Source organism: Electrophorus electricus, chromosome 1 (assembly GCF_041902795.1).
Source record: "Electrophorus electricus isolate QZ-2024a chromosome 1, ASM4190279v1, whole genome shotgun sequence".
Classification (NCBI taxonomy): domain Eukaryota; kingdom Metazoa; phylum Chordata; class Actinopteri; order Gymnotiformes; family Gymnotidae; genus Electrophorus; species Electrophorus electricus.
Window position 1 is genome coordinate 13,564,714 of NC_137497.1, and position 15,989 is coordinate 13,580,702.

Genomic DNA, 15,989 nt, shown 5'->3' on the forward strand with positions numbered 1-15,989 from the left:
AGAGGAAAAAACAGAACAAGTTGGATAACATTTCTCAAGCACCAAAAACACCCGTCAGCTGTTCCTACAACTACTGTTTGACTCTGTGAAACAAACCAGATTCCTGTGTGGTAACTATTGAATGATGGCTACAATGGGCAGGATTGTGATGAAGAAAAGACACTGTGACTCTCTTCACCAGCCCTATGAATTATCTGACACTGTGACTCTCTCCATAAATGATCAAACCACTCTTCATCACCATGAATGGGACAGTTTCAAGAGGCACTGTTTAACTCTTATGTGATCTACAGAACTTCAGACTGTACTTTAGAACAAATGTATTCAGTAGTTCAATAATACATTTGAATATAATTGCAACATCAGTGATGTCTGTATTAATTAACTGAACAAGAGACAGGCAATCTGAGTTTTTATCTGTCCACCTGTACACACTCTCTCTGTTTCTATCTGAACAATAATCTGGTTGCACCTTTTTTCTCTTTAGAAGGAATCAAACCAGTAGGACCACATTTCAGTCCCATTACATCACAAGACTAGAAGAACAAGCCTTGTTTTGTTATGATTATTAAATCTCCCTCTGTGGGTGTGTTTGTACCATACCTCCCTTTTTGTGTGTGTGTGTTTACCATATCTCCCTCTGTTTGTGTGTTTATACCATATCACCTTCCGTGTGTGTGTGTTTATACCATATCTCCCTGTGTGTGTTTATACTAAAGCTCCCTCTGTGTCTGTGTTTATACCATATCTTCCTCTGTGTGTGTGTGTGTGTGTGTGTTTTTACCATATCTCCCTGTGAGTGTTTGTTTATACAAGATCTCCACAGGAACAGACATGGTGGGAACAGGAGATTCAGCAACAAACATGGAAGCAGATCCAGAAAACAAGAGAAACAACCATAAGCACAAGACAGACACAAATACAAATATGTAAACACCATGAATACTTTAAGAGGTGTATTAACACTGCGGGTGTTAACATCACTGTACAAGTGTTTAGATAACATTGGATGGGTAATGTTAGCACTTCGGGTCACTACACTAACAGTGTAGGTGTTCATTCAGCAGTTCAGGTCACTACACCAACAAAGTAGGGCATATTTCTGTTTAGGTTCTCAGACACAACCACTTGTCATCACCAGAAACCAGTTTAGCTGCTTGAAAAGAATGAAACATTTCATATCAACATGTGTTGTGTGAGACAGAGAGAGATCCACCATGTTGTAGTGCTGCTGTCACATATCCGTGTGAGAGAGAGAGATGGAGAGAGAGATAGCAGGGGTACAGATAGAGAGATGGAGAGAGAGACATTAGAGGGGTACAGAGAGAGAGATGGAAACAGAGAGCAAGAGGGACAGAGAGTGAGAGAGACACAGAGAGAGATAAATTGAAGGGGTACAAATAATGAGCACTCAGATGATTTGGCTTCAGTTCAAGTTCTGAATAACAGTTTGGAATTTGCGCACAGCAGTTTTCATTACCAGAAACCAGTTCAGCAGGTCTGGTTGTTATCTTTTGACTCTGAGCCATGGGCTGAACACCTCAGGGGAGCTGTTAGCATTTTAGCTCTGGGGCCAGAGTGAAGTGAAACCTTTCACCCTGTGATGGAGCTACCCTCCACCACAGTGTGTTCTTATGGACTCTGTATTAGAGATGCACATATGCTGTGCATGTATATATTTATATATGTGTGCATGTAAATTAACACACACAGGAATTGTTTGGTCAGACTTTATTGATGTGATTTATTGAGTGATGTGATTAACATGCAAAGACTAAAGTGTTATTTAGTGTAAATACTTGTAAATACTAAATTTTCCTTTTTGAATATTTTTGTTTGATTTTTTTTTTTTTTTTTGCACTAGGAGCCAATAAACACATTTTCTTTTGTATCCACTTAGAATGTAACCATGGTTCTTTTCCACCAGACCATTACAAGTGGTGTCAGAAGTGTTACTGTTACTCACAAAGTGTTGCCATAAATATTTTTGGGCAAATCACATCCCACCTCAGGCTAACATGGACACTGCACTGTGGGACTGGATCTCCAACTTCCTAACAGACAGACCACAATCAGTACGGGTGGGCAACTGCGCCTCATCCACCCTCACCCTCAGCACTGGAGCTCCTCAGGGTTGTGTCCTAACCCCCTGCTCTACTCACTGTACACCTACGACTGCACAGCCACTTCCAGCTCTAACACCATTGTCAAGTTTGCTGATGACACCGTTGTCGTGGGTCTGATCTCGGACAACGACGAGAGGGCCTACCTGGAGGAGATTAAACACCTGGAAAACTGGTGCCAGGAAAATAATCTCCTCCTAAACGTCAGTAAGACAAAGGAGCTGATTGTGGATTGCAGCAAGAAGCAGGAGCGGCACTACCAACCTGTGAGGATCAGTGGAACCACGGTGGAGAGAGTAGATAGTTTCAGGTACCTTGGTGTTCACATCTCGCAGGACCTGTCCTGGTCCCGCCATACCAGCTCCCTGGCAAAGAAGGCTCGTCAGCGTCTTTACCACCTCAGACGCCTAAGGGACTTCAGACTGCCCTCCAAGGTACTGCGGAACTTCTACACCTGCACTATCGAGAGCATCCTCACGGGGAACATCACAGTCTGGTTTGGAAATAGCACCAAGCAGGACAGACAAGCACTCCAAAGGGTAGTGCGTTCAGCAGAGCGCATCACTCACTCGGAACTTCCTGACCTGCAGACCACCTACTACAAGCGGTGCCAAACCAAGGCCAGGAAAATTGTGAAGGACCCCACCCATCCCAACAATAGACTGTTCTCTCTGTTGAGGTCAGGGAGGCGCTTCCGCTCCCTGAAGGCCAAGACAGAGAGGCTGAAGAGGAGCTTCTTCCCACAGGCCATTCGGGCCCTGAATCAGGGAAACTGATAAACTGTGGGGACCACCACCACCACCACGTAACATGACTGTTACGTAACATGACTGTATATCTGTATATCTGTACCACCACGTAACATGACTGTATATCTGTACATCTGTATATATAGATTTAGATTTATACTCAATTAACCTGTTACAACAACTGTAGATATGGTACTATACAATGGATCTGTACATTCTGTAGATTGTGTACATACTCAACCATATACATTGTACATTGTGTATATAATCATAATATACATATATTGTACATACATTGTTAATATATTTTTGTACATACATAGAATATATATTTATCTGTATATATATTTTTTTTCTCTATGCACCCCTGGTTCTCTTCCTCAGTTTGGACAGAGCACTCTCCACCATTTCACTGCGTGTTGTACTGTGTATGACTATGTATGTGACAAATAAACCAAACTTGAACTTGAACTTGAACTTGAGTAGCTGGAATTATTTGGTGCGATACTGGCATTTGAAAAGGTGGGATATGATACTGAGAAGCAAGGGAATGGCAGACAGCTCAGGACAAGAACAGTGATGGAGCAACCTTCAGCAGCAGGTCTGACAGCTGCAGCAGCAGGAGGACCAGCAAGGACAGAGTGAGGATGATGCTGAAGAAGGAGTCGGTGTTCAGATAGGAGGTGATGAAGAGCAGAGAGTAGCACTGGGCTTCAGAGCCCAAACTGCATCCCTTAACTCCAGATGATGACAGTGAGCACTTCTTGGCACATTTCAGGCAGATTGCTAAAGTGTTAAAGTAATTTATTGATTGAAACACAGGGAATCCAAACTCATCCAATTCAAACGCGTGCTGTGGTATTAGGTAGCTGAGATGATAAAATATGCATAGATGTCATTGGGTTTCTATGGGAGTACCAGATGAATTTAAGTCTAGAAATCAGACTGAAGCAGGTTTTGAGTCTTCCTTGTTTTGGTGGGTTAATAAGAATGTTGACTGGATTAACTATATTTATTACAATCAACAATGATTTATTAAGTACACTTATGATGCTTTGTCAGCTAAGGCTGAACAATTACAAGCCTCCTCAATATTGACTTCGAAAAATGATGTGGTTTTGGATATGCTGTTGGCTGAACGAGGGGGGTTTGTGTTATGTTTGGTGAGTTATGTTATTTATTCCAAACAATACTGCTCCTGATGGTTCTATTACAAGAGTATTGTCCAAATTAGAGTCATTATGCAATTAATTAGCTGAGAACATTGGTGTTGATAACGGTATTACTGGATGTGAGTGATGAGTGAGTGACGATGGTCAGTTGAGGAAGGCATGTGACCGAGGACGGGTAGGATCCCGGGTGTGCACTGGGACGCCCTAACACAGGCACTGTGGCAGTACTGGCTTGAGCCCCTTGTGGCAGCCAAGTCCACGTATCCCTTGATGTATGGCCAGAACAAATTATTCGTCTGAGGGGTCCTTTGTGCCTCAGTTTTGGAGGTGTGGCCTACATGTTCAGCAGTCTCATGAATGCAGTGGATGGGTTTTAATAAAAAGGAGCAGGAGAAACGAGGGAGGAGCTTTATCAAGTGTTTATTTTGTTTAATTTGTTCTTTTTTTGTTTGTTTATGAGTAGTTTTTCATTTATTTTTGATCACCTTTGTTTATATACATTTATGGCATTTAGCAGACGCTCTTATCCAGAGCGACTTACAAAAGTGCTTTGTCGTTTACTCATAGAATATATCTTACTACAGTACAGTAAGTTAGAATCAAACATACCAGTGAACTAGAATACAGGGATGAGTGCTGATATGTAGAAGTACAAAATACATAAGGTCTACCTTAAACCATGATAAGTGCTATAAATAATAAGTGCTAGAGTTTGTTGAACAACATAATAAACAACACCTTACAATAAGTACATTGTACATTAATATACTGTAATAATGTAATGTAATAAGTACATTATTGTACAATAAGTACAATAAGTCAATAAGGGAGCAGTGTCAGTTTTCCTTTAAATATTCTGCAAATAGATGGGTGATTGAAGCTGTGAAGCTGTGTTTGAAGACTGCAAGGGATTCTGCTGCCCAGACAGTGAATGGGAGTTCATTCCACCATCTTGGAGCCAGGACAGAAAATAGTCTCGATGCTTATCGTCCACAAGACCTGAAGCAAGGAACACTTAAAGTGGTGCTTTTTACAGCGTTTTAAACTGACATACAAACTGTGTCATTTTTCTCTATGCTGTAAAATATGCCGCAAAAACCGTAAACCATAAAAATAGAGAAAAAGAATGCCGTACTTTGCGACATAAAACGTCCAAAATGCCGCTTTTTTCGCCGTTTTACAAACAAACTGCCTTTCGTTTGAAGTGCATTTTGACCACTTTGGCTTTCCATATTCGTAACACTGGCGTAAATAGCTCACTTAATATTTTAATCTAGTTTTCATATGATGAGGAATATGTTTGGTTCCTTCTTTTAATGAAAGAGCACTGCCAGTGATCCAGCTGTTATTTATTTTTACTGTTGTCTTGTATCTTTATTTCCTCTGCATGGCATTTATTTAATATAAAATGTAAATGATCAACTGTCAACCTGCAATGCTAACACACATTTACTGCTATTCTTTTACTGTTAGGCTGTGTTCTATACATCATGTAGTTTTCTGATACAGGTTTACCAAATACAGGTAAACAAATAAATTATTTTTCCACAATACTTGAAACAAACAAACAAACAAACACACGCGCGCGCGCCCGCGCGCCCAGCATTCAGCCATTAAGAAGATTATTTTTTTGTCATACGCACAACATGCTATGGACGTCCACACACTTACATGCTTATTGTGAAGCTGATTATATAAATTACAGTCATCTGTAAGTTAGAGCTACAAAGTGGTTTGTTAAGTTCCGACGTGTTTCAGCGTGCGGACATAGTGGCGATTTACTTTCAGCGCAGCCGCAAAACAAGTCCGTGTAGGAGGGACTGTGAAGCCATTGGCTGTATAGACTAGTGTATGATTCGCTGCAGCAAAATGAAGGACAGCTAATTTTGTCTGCTGATTGGCTTAATAAAAATGACTATTATAAGAAATTTGTGTAATCGTCTTCAGTCGAAAATGATTGACATGTGCTCCGCCCTCCACTTACACACAGGTGTTCCTGTAGTCTCACCTTTCTCAAGAAAACGAAAGTATTTTCTGAGCAGTCGCCGTTGTTGAAGGTTGAGCGGGTTGAAAATACGAGCGTTTAAAATATTTCACGGTAAGTTCATTCTATTTGTAAAAATGCGATGTCGGTGCAGTTTAAAGCAACATGTTTTGTAAGTACATAGTTCTGTTTAGGTTAATTCGTAGGTCAACCCAAAGGCGGATTAAATCTCAAGATTAAAGTCCTGGTGAAGTTAAGCAACTAAAATGGCTAACGCCCAGTACGATTGCATAGCTATATTTAAAATAATTTAAAGGGGCCAGATATATATTGCCAGTTATTGTAAAACTCGATTTCAAGTCTTAGTTAGTCAGTGATATTTTCAAATGGTCCCAGTTGAAACTCCTCTGGCCTAAACTCAAGTTCAGATTCCCTGTATAGTTAATTATTTATATTATTAATTATAGTTTGGGAGGGGACGGTCAATACTGACGTTTCAACGCTTGTTTCGAGTTTCTGAAAGGCAGCGTTTTGAAACGAAGTATGGCTCAAAACGGCCATGTCACGTGACCACGGCTAAACGAAGCTTGTGTTTCTACAGGTGTCATACAGAACCTGCCGCTCCTGTCTTTGACTGACAGTGTCTGAAACAAACCTGATCACACATCTGTCTCAGTCACAAACTCTATGAATGCTTACAAGAAAACACACCCAAACTTTGAGGGTTTTGTGAGAATAGAGAATTTGAGAGGCTGTGAGATTCAGTGTTGTCTAGACAGAAGGTTATTGATAGGACATATTGACTGATAGGCTGATTTGATCTCAGTATGGCTTTAAGTGGTCTGGCCAACACACCAGGTTGAGCACAGTATAAAGCCAACCTGTGCCAGTCATCCCAGTTCCCTACAGTAGTCTTTACTACACTTTTGAAACCTTGAAACTATTTTCGACACAACTGCTTCAAACATCTCAATATTTCACAAAGCCTCACTTTCCCTCCACCACCTGTAGTGTACTGTAAATGTGTCATGATTAGTCCCTCCCAGCTTCCCTGTTCCGTGTTGTGTATTTTAGTTCTATTCTGTAGTTTCGTTTTCTCTGCCCCTTGTTTGATTTTCCACACCTGTCCCTCGTTTAGTTCATGCATTTAAACCCTGTCTTGTTGCCTTGGTCTTGGTTATATATTGTTTATTTTAATGGTTGTGTTTATTTGAATGCATGTGTTAGGTTCATTGTGTTTGACTGGTTTAATGTCTGAATGTTTTTGAGAGATCATCTCTGTATCCCCGTAAGTTTGTACTCCACGTGTCCTAGCCTTCGTGTTTCTTAGCCATGAGTTTCCCCTGTTTGCTTTTGTGTGTTTTGATTGATCATGTTGGTAATATGACCCTGGACTACACTAACGACTATGATTTTGGATTTGCCCTTAATAAATCTTGCTCTTCTCCGCACATGCGTCCGCCTCCTTACAACTCAATGTTACAAAATGTAGTGAACAGCTGATGTACACTGATTAAGGACAAAGATACCACACCTATAGTGTACTGTAAATGTAGTGAACTACTGATGTACACTGATTAAGGACAAAGATACCACCACCTATAGTGTACTGTAAATGTAGTGAACAACTGATGTATACTGATTAAGGGCATATAACAGACATGTTGACAGGACTTCTACCACTGTTTCCTCACTAAAGTGTCTTACTTCAGTGTGTTGTGATTGCACCACTTTATGTTCCAGATAGTTTCTGTGATGTCACAGTTTTATATTTCCATCACAGACTAGTGTTGATACATTCTGTCTGTTGTCTTACTAACGTACCCTACGTAGTGTTCTATATAGACCCGTCTGTGTGGGGGAATGTGAGTGAGTGAGTGGACCATTACAGACACAGCCTGGGTTTATATCATTGTCTCTGGTGTGAGAGAGAGAGAGAGAGAGAGAGAGTGTGTGTGTGTGTGTGTGTGTGTGTGTGTGTGTGTGTGTGTGTGCTAGAAATGACGCGGTTGCTCCTCTTCCTGTTGTGCACGTTGGACCGTGTCGATTTGCATCCCCCGAATTTAGTGGACAGTCATATGTGATGGGTGTCAGAATGTAATTCTCTGCTTTTTCAGGGGTTAGGGTTGGCTCTGCACTGCCACCTACAGTTCTGGAGATGACTGCATGGATGAACACACTAGTATAAATACCTCACAGGTCTCTCAATATGATGATGAATTTACACTTGAATTTCTTTGTCACTGGGTGTGTTAAATACTATTTGGCTGTGCTGGATATGTGGGGTTATTTGATGCTTTAGCCGTTGATGGTCAAGTTGCCTGTGCTTTAAGACAGAGTGCAAATATATGGGCTGTTACAGTATATGTAAACACACACACACACACATTTTTTTATATATATATATATATATATATATATATATATATATATATATATATATATATATATATATATATATATATATAGCATACAACATAAAGTTGCCTGTGTTGATTCACTCTGTGTGTATGAACTGTTGACAGGGAGCAGAGAGCAGCATCTCCAGTGTCCAGCTGTGTGTGTGTGAAGAGGAACAACTCCATGATGGAGCCTCATAACTCCAGCAGTGGAGGAGGAACCTCTGACCCACAGTGAGGAGCTTTCCATCAGCACTTAATCTGAGGAAACAGGAAGAGGGAATATTCAGGATAAATGAGATGTAGTGAAGGATGTAATTACTCAACACTTTCCTCATCTTCATCAGGGTAGAGAGAGCGGAGTCTCCAGCACCCAGCTGATTTATTTTCACTATTCAATATGATCAGGAGGTGGATTGAGAGAGCTACCCAGCCAAACACACACACACACACACACACACGCACACTAATCCCTGTCAATCATCCTCAGACATTCCACTGCTCTCCATCTCCCACTTATTAGATAGAAGTTCTAGTTATTCTCCCCTTCATCTGTTGCCACTTCCTCTACATATTTAAACCAAGTTCTACTATCAGTGCTGTTCTAGTTTCTGTTTGTGTGAGTGTGTGTGTGGTTCGTTTGTCTTGCTGAAGGAGAGGTGTGTGGGGGTTATGATTCTGTAGTTGCTGAAAGACAGGTGTGATGTTCAAGTTCAAGTTCAAGTTCGGTTTATTCGTCACATACATAGTCATACACAGTATAACACGCAGTGAAATGGTGGAGAGTGCTCTGTCCAAACTGAGGAAGAGAAACAGGGGTGCATAGAGAAAAAAAAAATATATACAGATAAATATATATATTCTATGTATATAGATCTATGATGTGGGTGTGTGTGTGTGGGTGTGCGTGGTATGATTGTGTTGTTGAAGGATGTGTGTGTGTGTGTGTCTGTGGTATGTTTTTTTAGTTGCTGAAGGACAGGTGTGATGTGGGTGTGTGTGTGTGTGTGTGTGTGTGTGTGTGTGTTTGTGTGTGTGCGTGGTATGATTGTGTTGTTGAAGGATGTGTGTGGGTGTGTGTGTGTGTGTGTGTGTGGTATAATTGTGTTGTTAGACAGGGGTGTGTGTGTGTGTATATGTGTGCGTGGTATGTTTGTGTTGTTGGACAGGTGTGGTGTGTGTGTTCCTGAAGGACAGGTGTAATGTGTGTGGTGTTTATCTTGCTGAAGGACAAGTGTGGTGTGTGTGTGTGTGTGTGTGGTATGTTTGTGTAGTTGCTGAAGGACAGGTTTGATTTCTGTGTGTGTGTGTATGTGTGTGTGGTATGTTTGTGTAGTTGCTAAAGGACAGGTGTGATTGTGTGTGTGTGTGTGTATGTGTGTGTGTGTGTGGTATGTTTGTATTGCTGAAGAACAGGTGTTTGTGTGTTATTGAAGGACAGATGTAATGTTTGTGTAGTTGCTGAAGGACAGGTGATTCTAATCAAGTGTCCAGTGAGTGCAGGTACCAGGTGGAGTTGATTGGGTAAGAATGTTGTAGGTGTAATTTTGTTCTCTAATGTGATTTATTTTCACTATTCAACATCATCAGGAGTGAGAGAGCAGCAAATCCAGCACCCAGCTGTGTGTCTATTAAGAGTGACAGGTCCATGGATCATCCTTTTAACTTCAGCAGTGGACCTGTGACCTCTGTCCTAAGGTGAGTGACACATTACAGACTCAGATTCTTTCATAAGTGGGGTAGATGTGTTCCTCCCAGTGTGTGAGGGAGTGAAGTTCCCCCAATAATACATCAATAAAACCCCAGTAAACAATAGCACTATTCTACAGCTCAAACTAATAAGGTGTGTGTGTGTTTGTGTAGCTGCTGAAGAACAGGTGTGGTGTGTGTGTGTGTGTGTGTGTGTGTGTGTGTGTGTGTGTGTGTGTGTGTGTGTGTGTGTGTGTGTGTGTGTGTGTGTGTGTGTGTGTGTGGTATGTTTCTGCAGTTGCTGAAGGACAGGTGTGTGTGTGTGGTTCATTTGTCTTGCTGAAGGACGTGCATGTGTGTATGCGTGGTAAGTTTGTGTTGCTGAAGGACAGGTGTGATGTGTATGTGTGTATGTGTGTGGTATGTTTTTGTAGTTACTGAAGGACAGGTGTGATTGTGTGTGTGTGTGTGTGTGTGGTATGTTTCTGTAGTTGCTGAAGGACAGGTGTGATTGTGTGTGTGTGTGTGGTATGTTGGTCTTGCTGAAGGACAAGTGTGGTGTGTGTGTGTGTGTGTGTGTGTGTGTGTGTGGTATGTTTGTGTAGCTGGTGAAGGACAGGTGTGATGTGTGTGGTGTTTGTCTTGCCGAAGGACAGGTGTGGTGTGTGTGTGTGTGTGTGTGTGGTATGTTTGTGTTGCTGAAGGACAGGTGTGATGTGTGATGTATGTGTGTGTGTATGTGTGTGGTATGTTTTTGTAGTTACTGAAGGACAGGTGTGATTGTGTGTGTGTGTGTGTGGTATGTTTGTTTAGTTGCTGAAGGACAGGTGTTTGTTTTATTGAAGGACAGAGGTATTATTTGTGTAGTTGCTGAAGGACAAGTGTGTTGTGTGTGCGGTTCGTTTGTGTTGCTGAAGGACAGGTGTGGTGTGTGTGTGGTATGTTTGTGTAGTTCCTGAAGGACAGGTTTGATTTCTGTGTGTGTGTGGTATGTTTCTGTTGCTGAAGGACAGGTGTGATGTGTGTGTTTGTGTGTGTGTGTGTGTGTGTGTGTGTGTGTGTGGTATGTTTCTGCAGTTGCTGAAGAACAGGTGTGATGTGTGTGTGTGTGTGTGTGTGTGGTATGTTTGTTTTGCTGAAGGACAGGTGTTTGTGTGTCTTTGAAGCAGAGATGCAATGTTTGTGTACTTGCTGAAGTACAGGTGTGTGTGTGTGTGTGTGGTTCGTTTATCTTGCTGAAGTACAGGTGTGATGTGTGTATGGACAGGTGTGATGTGTGTGTGTGTGTGTGTGTGTGTGTGTGTGTGTGTGTGTGTGGTATGTTTGTGTACTTGCTGAAGGACAGGTGTGTGTGTGTGTGTGTGGTTCATTTGTCTTGCTGAAAGACGTGTATGTGTGTGTGCGTGGTATGTTTGTGTTGCTGAAGGACAGGTGTGGTGTGTGTGTGTGTGTGTGTGTGTGTGGTATGATTGTGTTGTTGGACAGGGGTGTGTTTGTGTGTGTGTGTGTGTGGTTCGTTTGTCTTGCTGAAGGACAAGTGTGGTGTGTGTGTGTGTGTGTGTGGTATGTTTGTGTAGTTGCTGAAAGACAAGTGATATGTTTATGTTGCTGAAGGACAGGTGTGATGTGTGTGGTGTTTGTCTTGCTGAAGGACAGGTGTGGTGTGTGTGTGGTGTTTGTCTTGCTGAAGGACAGGTGTGATGTGTGTGTGTGTGTGGTGTTTGTCTTGCTGTAGGACAGGTGTGGTGTGTGTGTGTGTGTGTGTGTGTGTGTGGTATGTTTCTTTAGTTGCTGAAGGACAGGTGTGTGTGTGTGTGTGTGTGTGTGTGGTTCATTTGTCTTGCTGAAGGACGTGCATGTGTGTGCGCGTGGTATGTTTGTGTTGCTGAAGGACAGGTGTGATGTGTATGTGTATGTGTGTATGTGTGTGGTATGTTTTTGTAGTTACTGAAGGACAGGTGTGATTGTGTGTGTGTGTGTGTGTGTGTGTGTGTGTGTGGTATGTTTCTGTAGTTGCTGAAGGACAGGTGTGATTGTGTGTGTGTGTGTGTGGTATGTTGGTCTTGCTGAAGGACAAGTGTGGTGTGTGTGTGTGTGTGTGTGTGTGTGTGTGTGTGTGGTATGTTTGTGTAGCTGCTGAAGGACAGGTGTGATGTGTGTGGTGTTTGTCTTGCTGAAGGACAGGTGTGGTGTGTGTGTGTGTGTGTGTGTTGTATGTTTGTGTTGCTGAAGGACAGGTGTGATTGTGTGTGTGTGTGTGTGTGTGTGTATGTGTGTGGTATGTTTTTGTAGTTACTGAAGGACAGGTGTGATTGTGTGTGTGTGTGTGTGTGTGTGGTATGTTTGTTTAGTTGCTGAAGGACAGGTGTTTGTTTTATTGAAGGACAGAGGTATTATTTGTGTAGTTGCTGAAGAACCGCACACACACCACACCTGTCCTTCAGCAACACAAATGAACCGCGCACACACCACACTTGTCCGTTTGTGTTGCTGAAGGACAGGTGTTGTGTGTTTTTGGTATGTTTGTGTAGTTCCTGAAGGACAGGTTTGATTTCTGTGTGTGTGTGGTATGTTTCTGTTGCTGAAGGACAGGTGTGATGTGTGTGTTTGTGTGTGTGTGTGTGTGTGTGGTATGTTTCTGCAGTTGCTGAAGAACAGGTGTGATGTGTGTGTGTGTGTGTGTGTGGTATGTTTGTTTTGCTGAAGGACAGGTGTTTGTGTGTCTTTGAAGGAGAGATGCAATGTTTGTGTACTTGCTGAAGTACAGGTGTGTGTGTGTGGTTCGTTTGTCTTGCTGAAGGACAGGTGTGATGTGTGTATGGACAGGTGTGATGTGTGTGTGTGTGTGTGTGTGGTATGTTTGTGTACTTGCTGAAGGACAGGTGTGTGTGTGTGTGTGTGGTTCATTTGTCTTGCTGAAAGACGTGTATGTGTGTGTGTGGTATGTTTGTGTTGCTGAAGGACAGGTGTGATGTGTGTGGTGTTTGTCTTGCTGAAGGACAGGTGTGGTGTGTGTGTGTGTGTGTGTGTGGTGTTTGTCTTGCTGTAGTACAGGTGTGGTGTGGTGTGTGTGTGTGTGTGTGTGTGTGTGTGTGTGTGTGTGTGTGTGTGTGGTGTTTGTCTTGCTGTAGGACAGGTGTGGTGTGTGTGTGTGTGTGTGTGTGTGCGGTATGTTTGTGTAGTTGCTGAAGGACAGGTGTGGTGTGTGTGTGTGTGGTATGTTTCTTTAGTTGCTGAAGGACAGGTGTGTGTGTTTTTGTGTGTGTGTGTGTGTGTGTGGTAGGTTTGTTTTGCTGAAGAACAGGTGTTTGTGTGTTTTTGCCGGACAGATGTAATGTTTGTGTAGTTGCTGAAGGACAGGTGTGATGTGTGTGTGTGTGTGTGTGTGTGTCGTATGTTTTTTAGTTGCTGAAGGACAGGTGTTTGTTTTATTGAAGGACAGATGTATTATTTGTGTAGTTGCTGAAGGACAAGTGTGGTGTGTGTGTGTGTGTGTGTGGTGTTTGTCTTGCTGAAGGACAGGTGTGGTGTGTGTGTGTGTGTGTGTGTGTGTGTGTGTGTGTGTGTGTGTGTGTGTGTGTGTGGAATGTTTGTGTAGTTCCTGAAGGACAGGTTTGATTTCTGTGTGTGTGTGGTATGTTTCTGTTGCTGAAGGACAGGTGTGATTGTGTGTGTGTGTGTGTGTGTGTGTGTGTGTGTGTGGTATGTTTCTGTAGTTGCTGAAGGACAGGTGTGATGCGTGTGTGTGTGTGGTATGTTTCTGTTGCTGAAGGACAGGTTTGATGTGTGTGTGTGTGTGTGGTATGTTTCTGTAGTTGCTGAAGGACAGGTGTGATGCGTGTGTGTGTGTGGTATGTTTCTGTTGCTGAAGGACAGGTTTGATGTGTGTGTGTGTGTGTGGTATGTTTCTGTAGTTGCTGAAGGACAGGTTTTATTGTGTGTGTGTGTGTGTGTGTGTGTGTGTGTGTGTGTGTGTGTGTGTGTGTGTGTGTGGTATGTTGGACTTGCTGAAGGACAAGTGTGGTGTGTGTGTGTGTGTGTGTGTGTTATGTTTGTGTAGTTGCTGAAGGACAGGTGTGGTGTGTGGGTGGGTGGGTGTGTGTGTGTGTGGGTGTGTGTGTAGTTGCTGAAGGACAGGTGTGTGTGTTTGTGTAGTTGCTGAAGGACAGGTGTGTGTTTGTGTAGTTGCTGAAGGACAGATGTGTGTGTGGGGGGGGTATGTTTGTGTTGCTTAAGGACAGGTGTAATATGTGTGTGTGTGTGTGTGTGTGTGTGGTATGTTTGTGTAGTTGCTGAAGGACAGGTGATTCTAATCAAGTGTCCAGTGAGTGCAGGTACCAGGTGGAGTTGATTGGGTAAGAATGTTGTGGGTGTAATTGTTTGTTCTCTAATGTGATTTATTATCACTATTCAACATCATCAGGAGGTGGAGTGAGAGAGCAGCAAATCCAGCACCCAGCTGTGTGTCTATGAAGAGTGAATCATCTCCAGCACCCAGCTGTGTGTCTATTAAGAGTGACAGGTCCATGGATCATCCTTTTAACTTCAGCAGTGGACCTGTGACCTCTGTCCTAAGGTGAGTGACACATTACACACTCAGATTCTTTCATAAGTGGGGTAGATTTGTTCCTCCCAGTGTGTGAGGGAGTGAAGTTCCCCCAATAACACAACAATAATACCCCAGTAAACAATGGCACTATTCTACAGCTCAAACTAATAAGGTTGGACCAGTCAAGTGGCTGAGGGATTTCTGGCCCTTAAACATCCCTTCACTGCTGAACTCTTCTGATTGTTTTTACTATTAAAGAGAAAAAAACACCTGTTATGTCTCCACCAATCACTACCTTCACTCCCATCACTCCTCATCACTTCCTTCACTCCCATCACTATCCTTCACTCTATTTTTCCCAGTAGTGTAGGGGGTAGAACAGTATGGTCTTGCTCACCCTCTCCTTCAGTTCAAACCCTCTCAGTTGTGTGGTTTCCTGTTCAGTTGTTCAGTTGTCCCTGTTCCACCTTATATGTGTTTGGGTCCATCTAGGAGGTCCTGGTTACCTGAACAGGTGGGACAGTCCACTTCTCTGATACTGACACTATAATAAAGTAATAGTGGTGGTTCTGGTCTCATTCATTTTAGAAACTGTTACATGCAGGTGGATGAGACATCAGGATACAATTGCTGAGGACATTTATTAGGCCTCAGGAATCACTGTCATAACAGGAAGAACCACACAGGACACAGACCGACTGGGGTAATAAAGAACCATACAGGACACAGACAGACTTGGGTAATAGAGAACCACACAGGACGCAGACCGACTGGGGTAATAGAGAACCACACAGGACGCAGAGGGACTCGGGTAATAGAGACATTACAAAAAGGGGAAGTTTAGCTAGTATCCCATATCAGTTAACTCCAGCCAGGCATGTAACTTTATTGTGGAGTCTGTGGTACTGGAGACCCCCAGCCATACCACACAATGTCAGAGGGAAGGAACATTCCTTCACCTTTCTAACCACAAAGATGGTACAGCCTCACTGACACGATCTGCAAGAATCATTTCCCATCTCCTACTGTTCAAAACCATCACAAAAGTCAAAAAATGTATTTAGAGAATGGGTTTCTAAAGATCAAATCAAACATCTGTGTCATATATTTGGGCAATTTTTAGCTTTAAAAGAAAAATAAAATGTAACTACCAAACTGAAGGATTATTGGACACAGTAGGGAACAAATCACAAGTGATGAAAGATGAGTTAAATTGGCTTAGAGAAGTTAAAGCTTTAATTGTTAATAAGGAAAGTTGTTAGTGGTTCATGGTCTGAGCAGTGTGCAGTGGTGTGACTGACACCCCTCACCTCCTGACTCTCTC

General features: G+C 42.5%; 1 protein-coding gene across 1 annotated transcript in view; it reads left to right on the forward strand.

Moving 5' to 3' along the window:
- The first annotated feature begins 6,023 nt into the window (after positions 1-6,023).
- The window catches only part of LOC145657095 (NACHT, LRR and PYD domains-containing protein 3-like), a 36,350-nt gene continuing 26,384 nt past the window's right edge, over positions 6,024-15,989 (forward strand). The window contains exons 1-3 of the mRNA XM_081711677.1: positions 6,024-6,142; positions 10,018-10,125; positions 14,540-14,692. Coding sequence (XP_081567803.1) covers positions 10,076-10,125; positions 14,540-14,692 — 203 coding nt within the window. The 5' untranslated portion in view covers positions 6,024-6,142; positions 10,018-10,075. The remainder of the gene's footprint in view (positions 6,143-10,017; positions 10,126-14,539; positions 14,693-15,989) is intronic.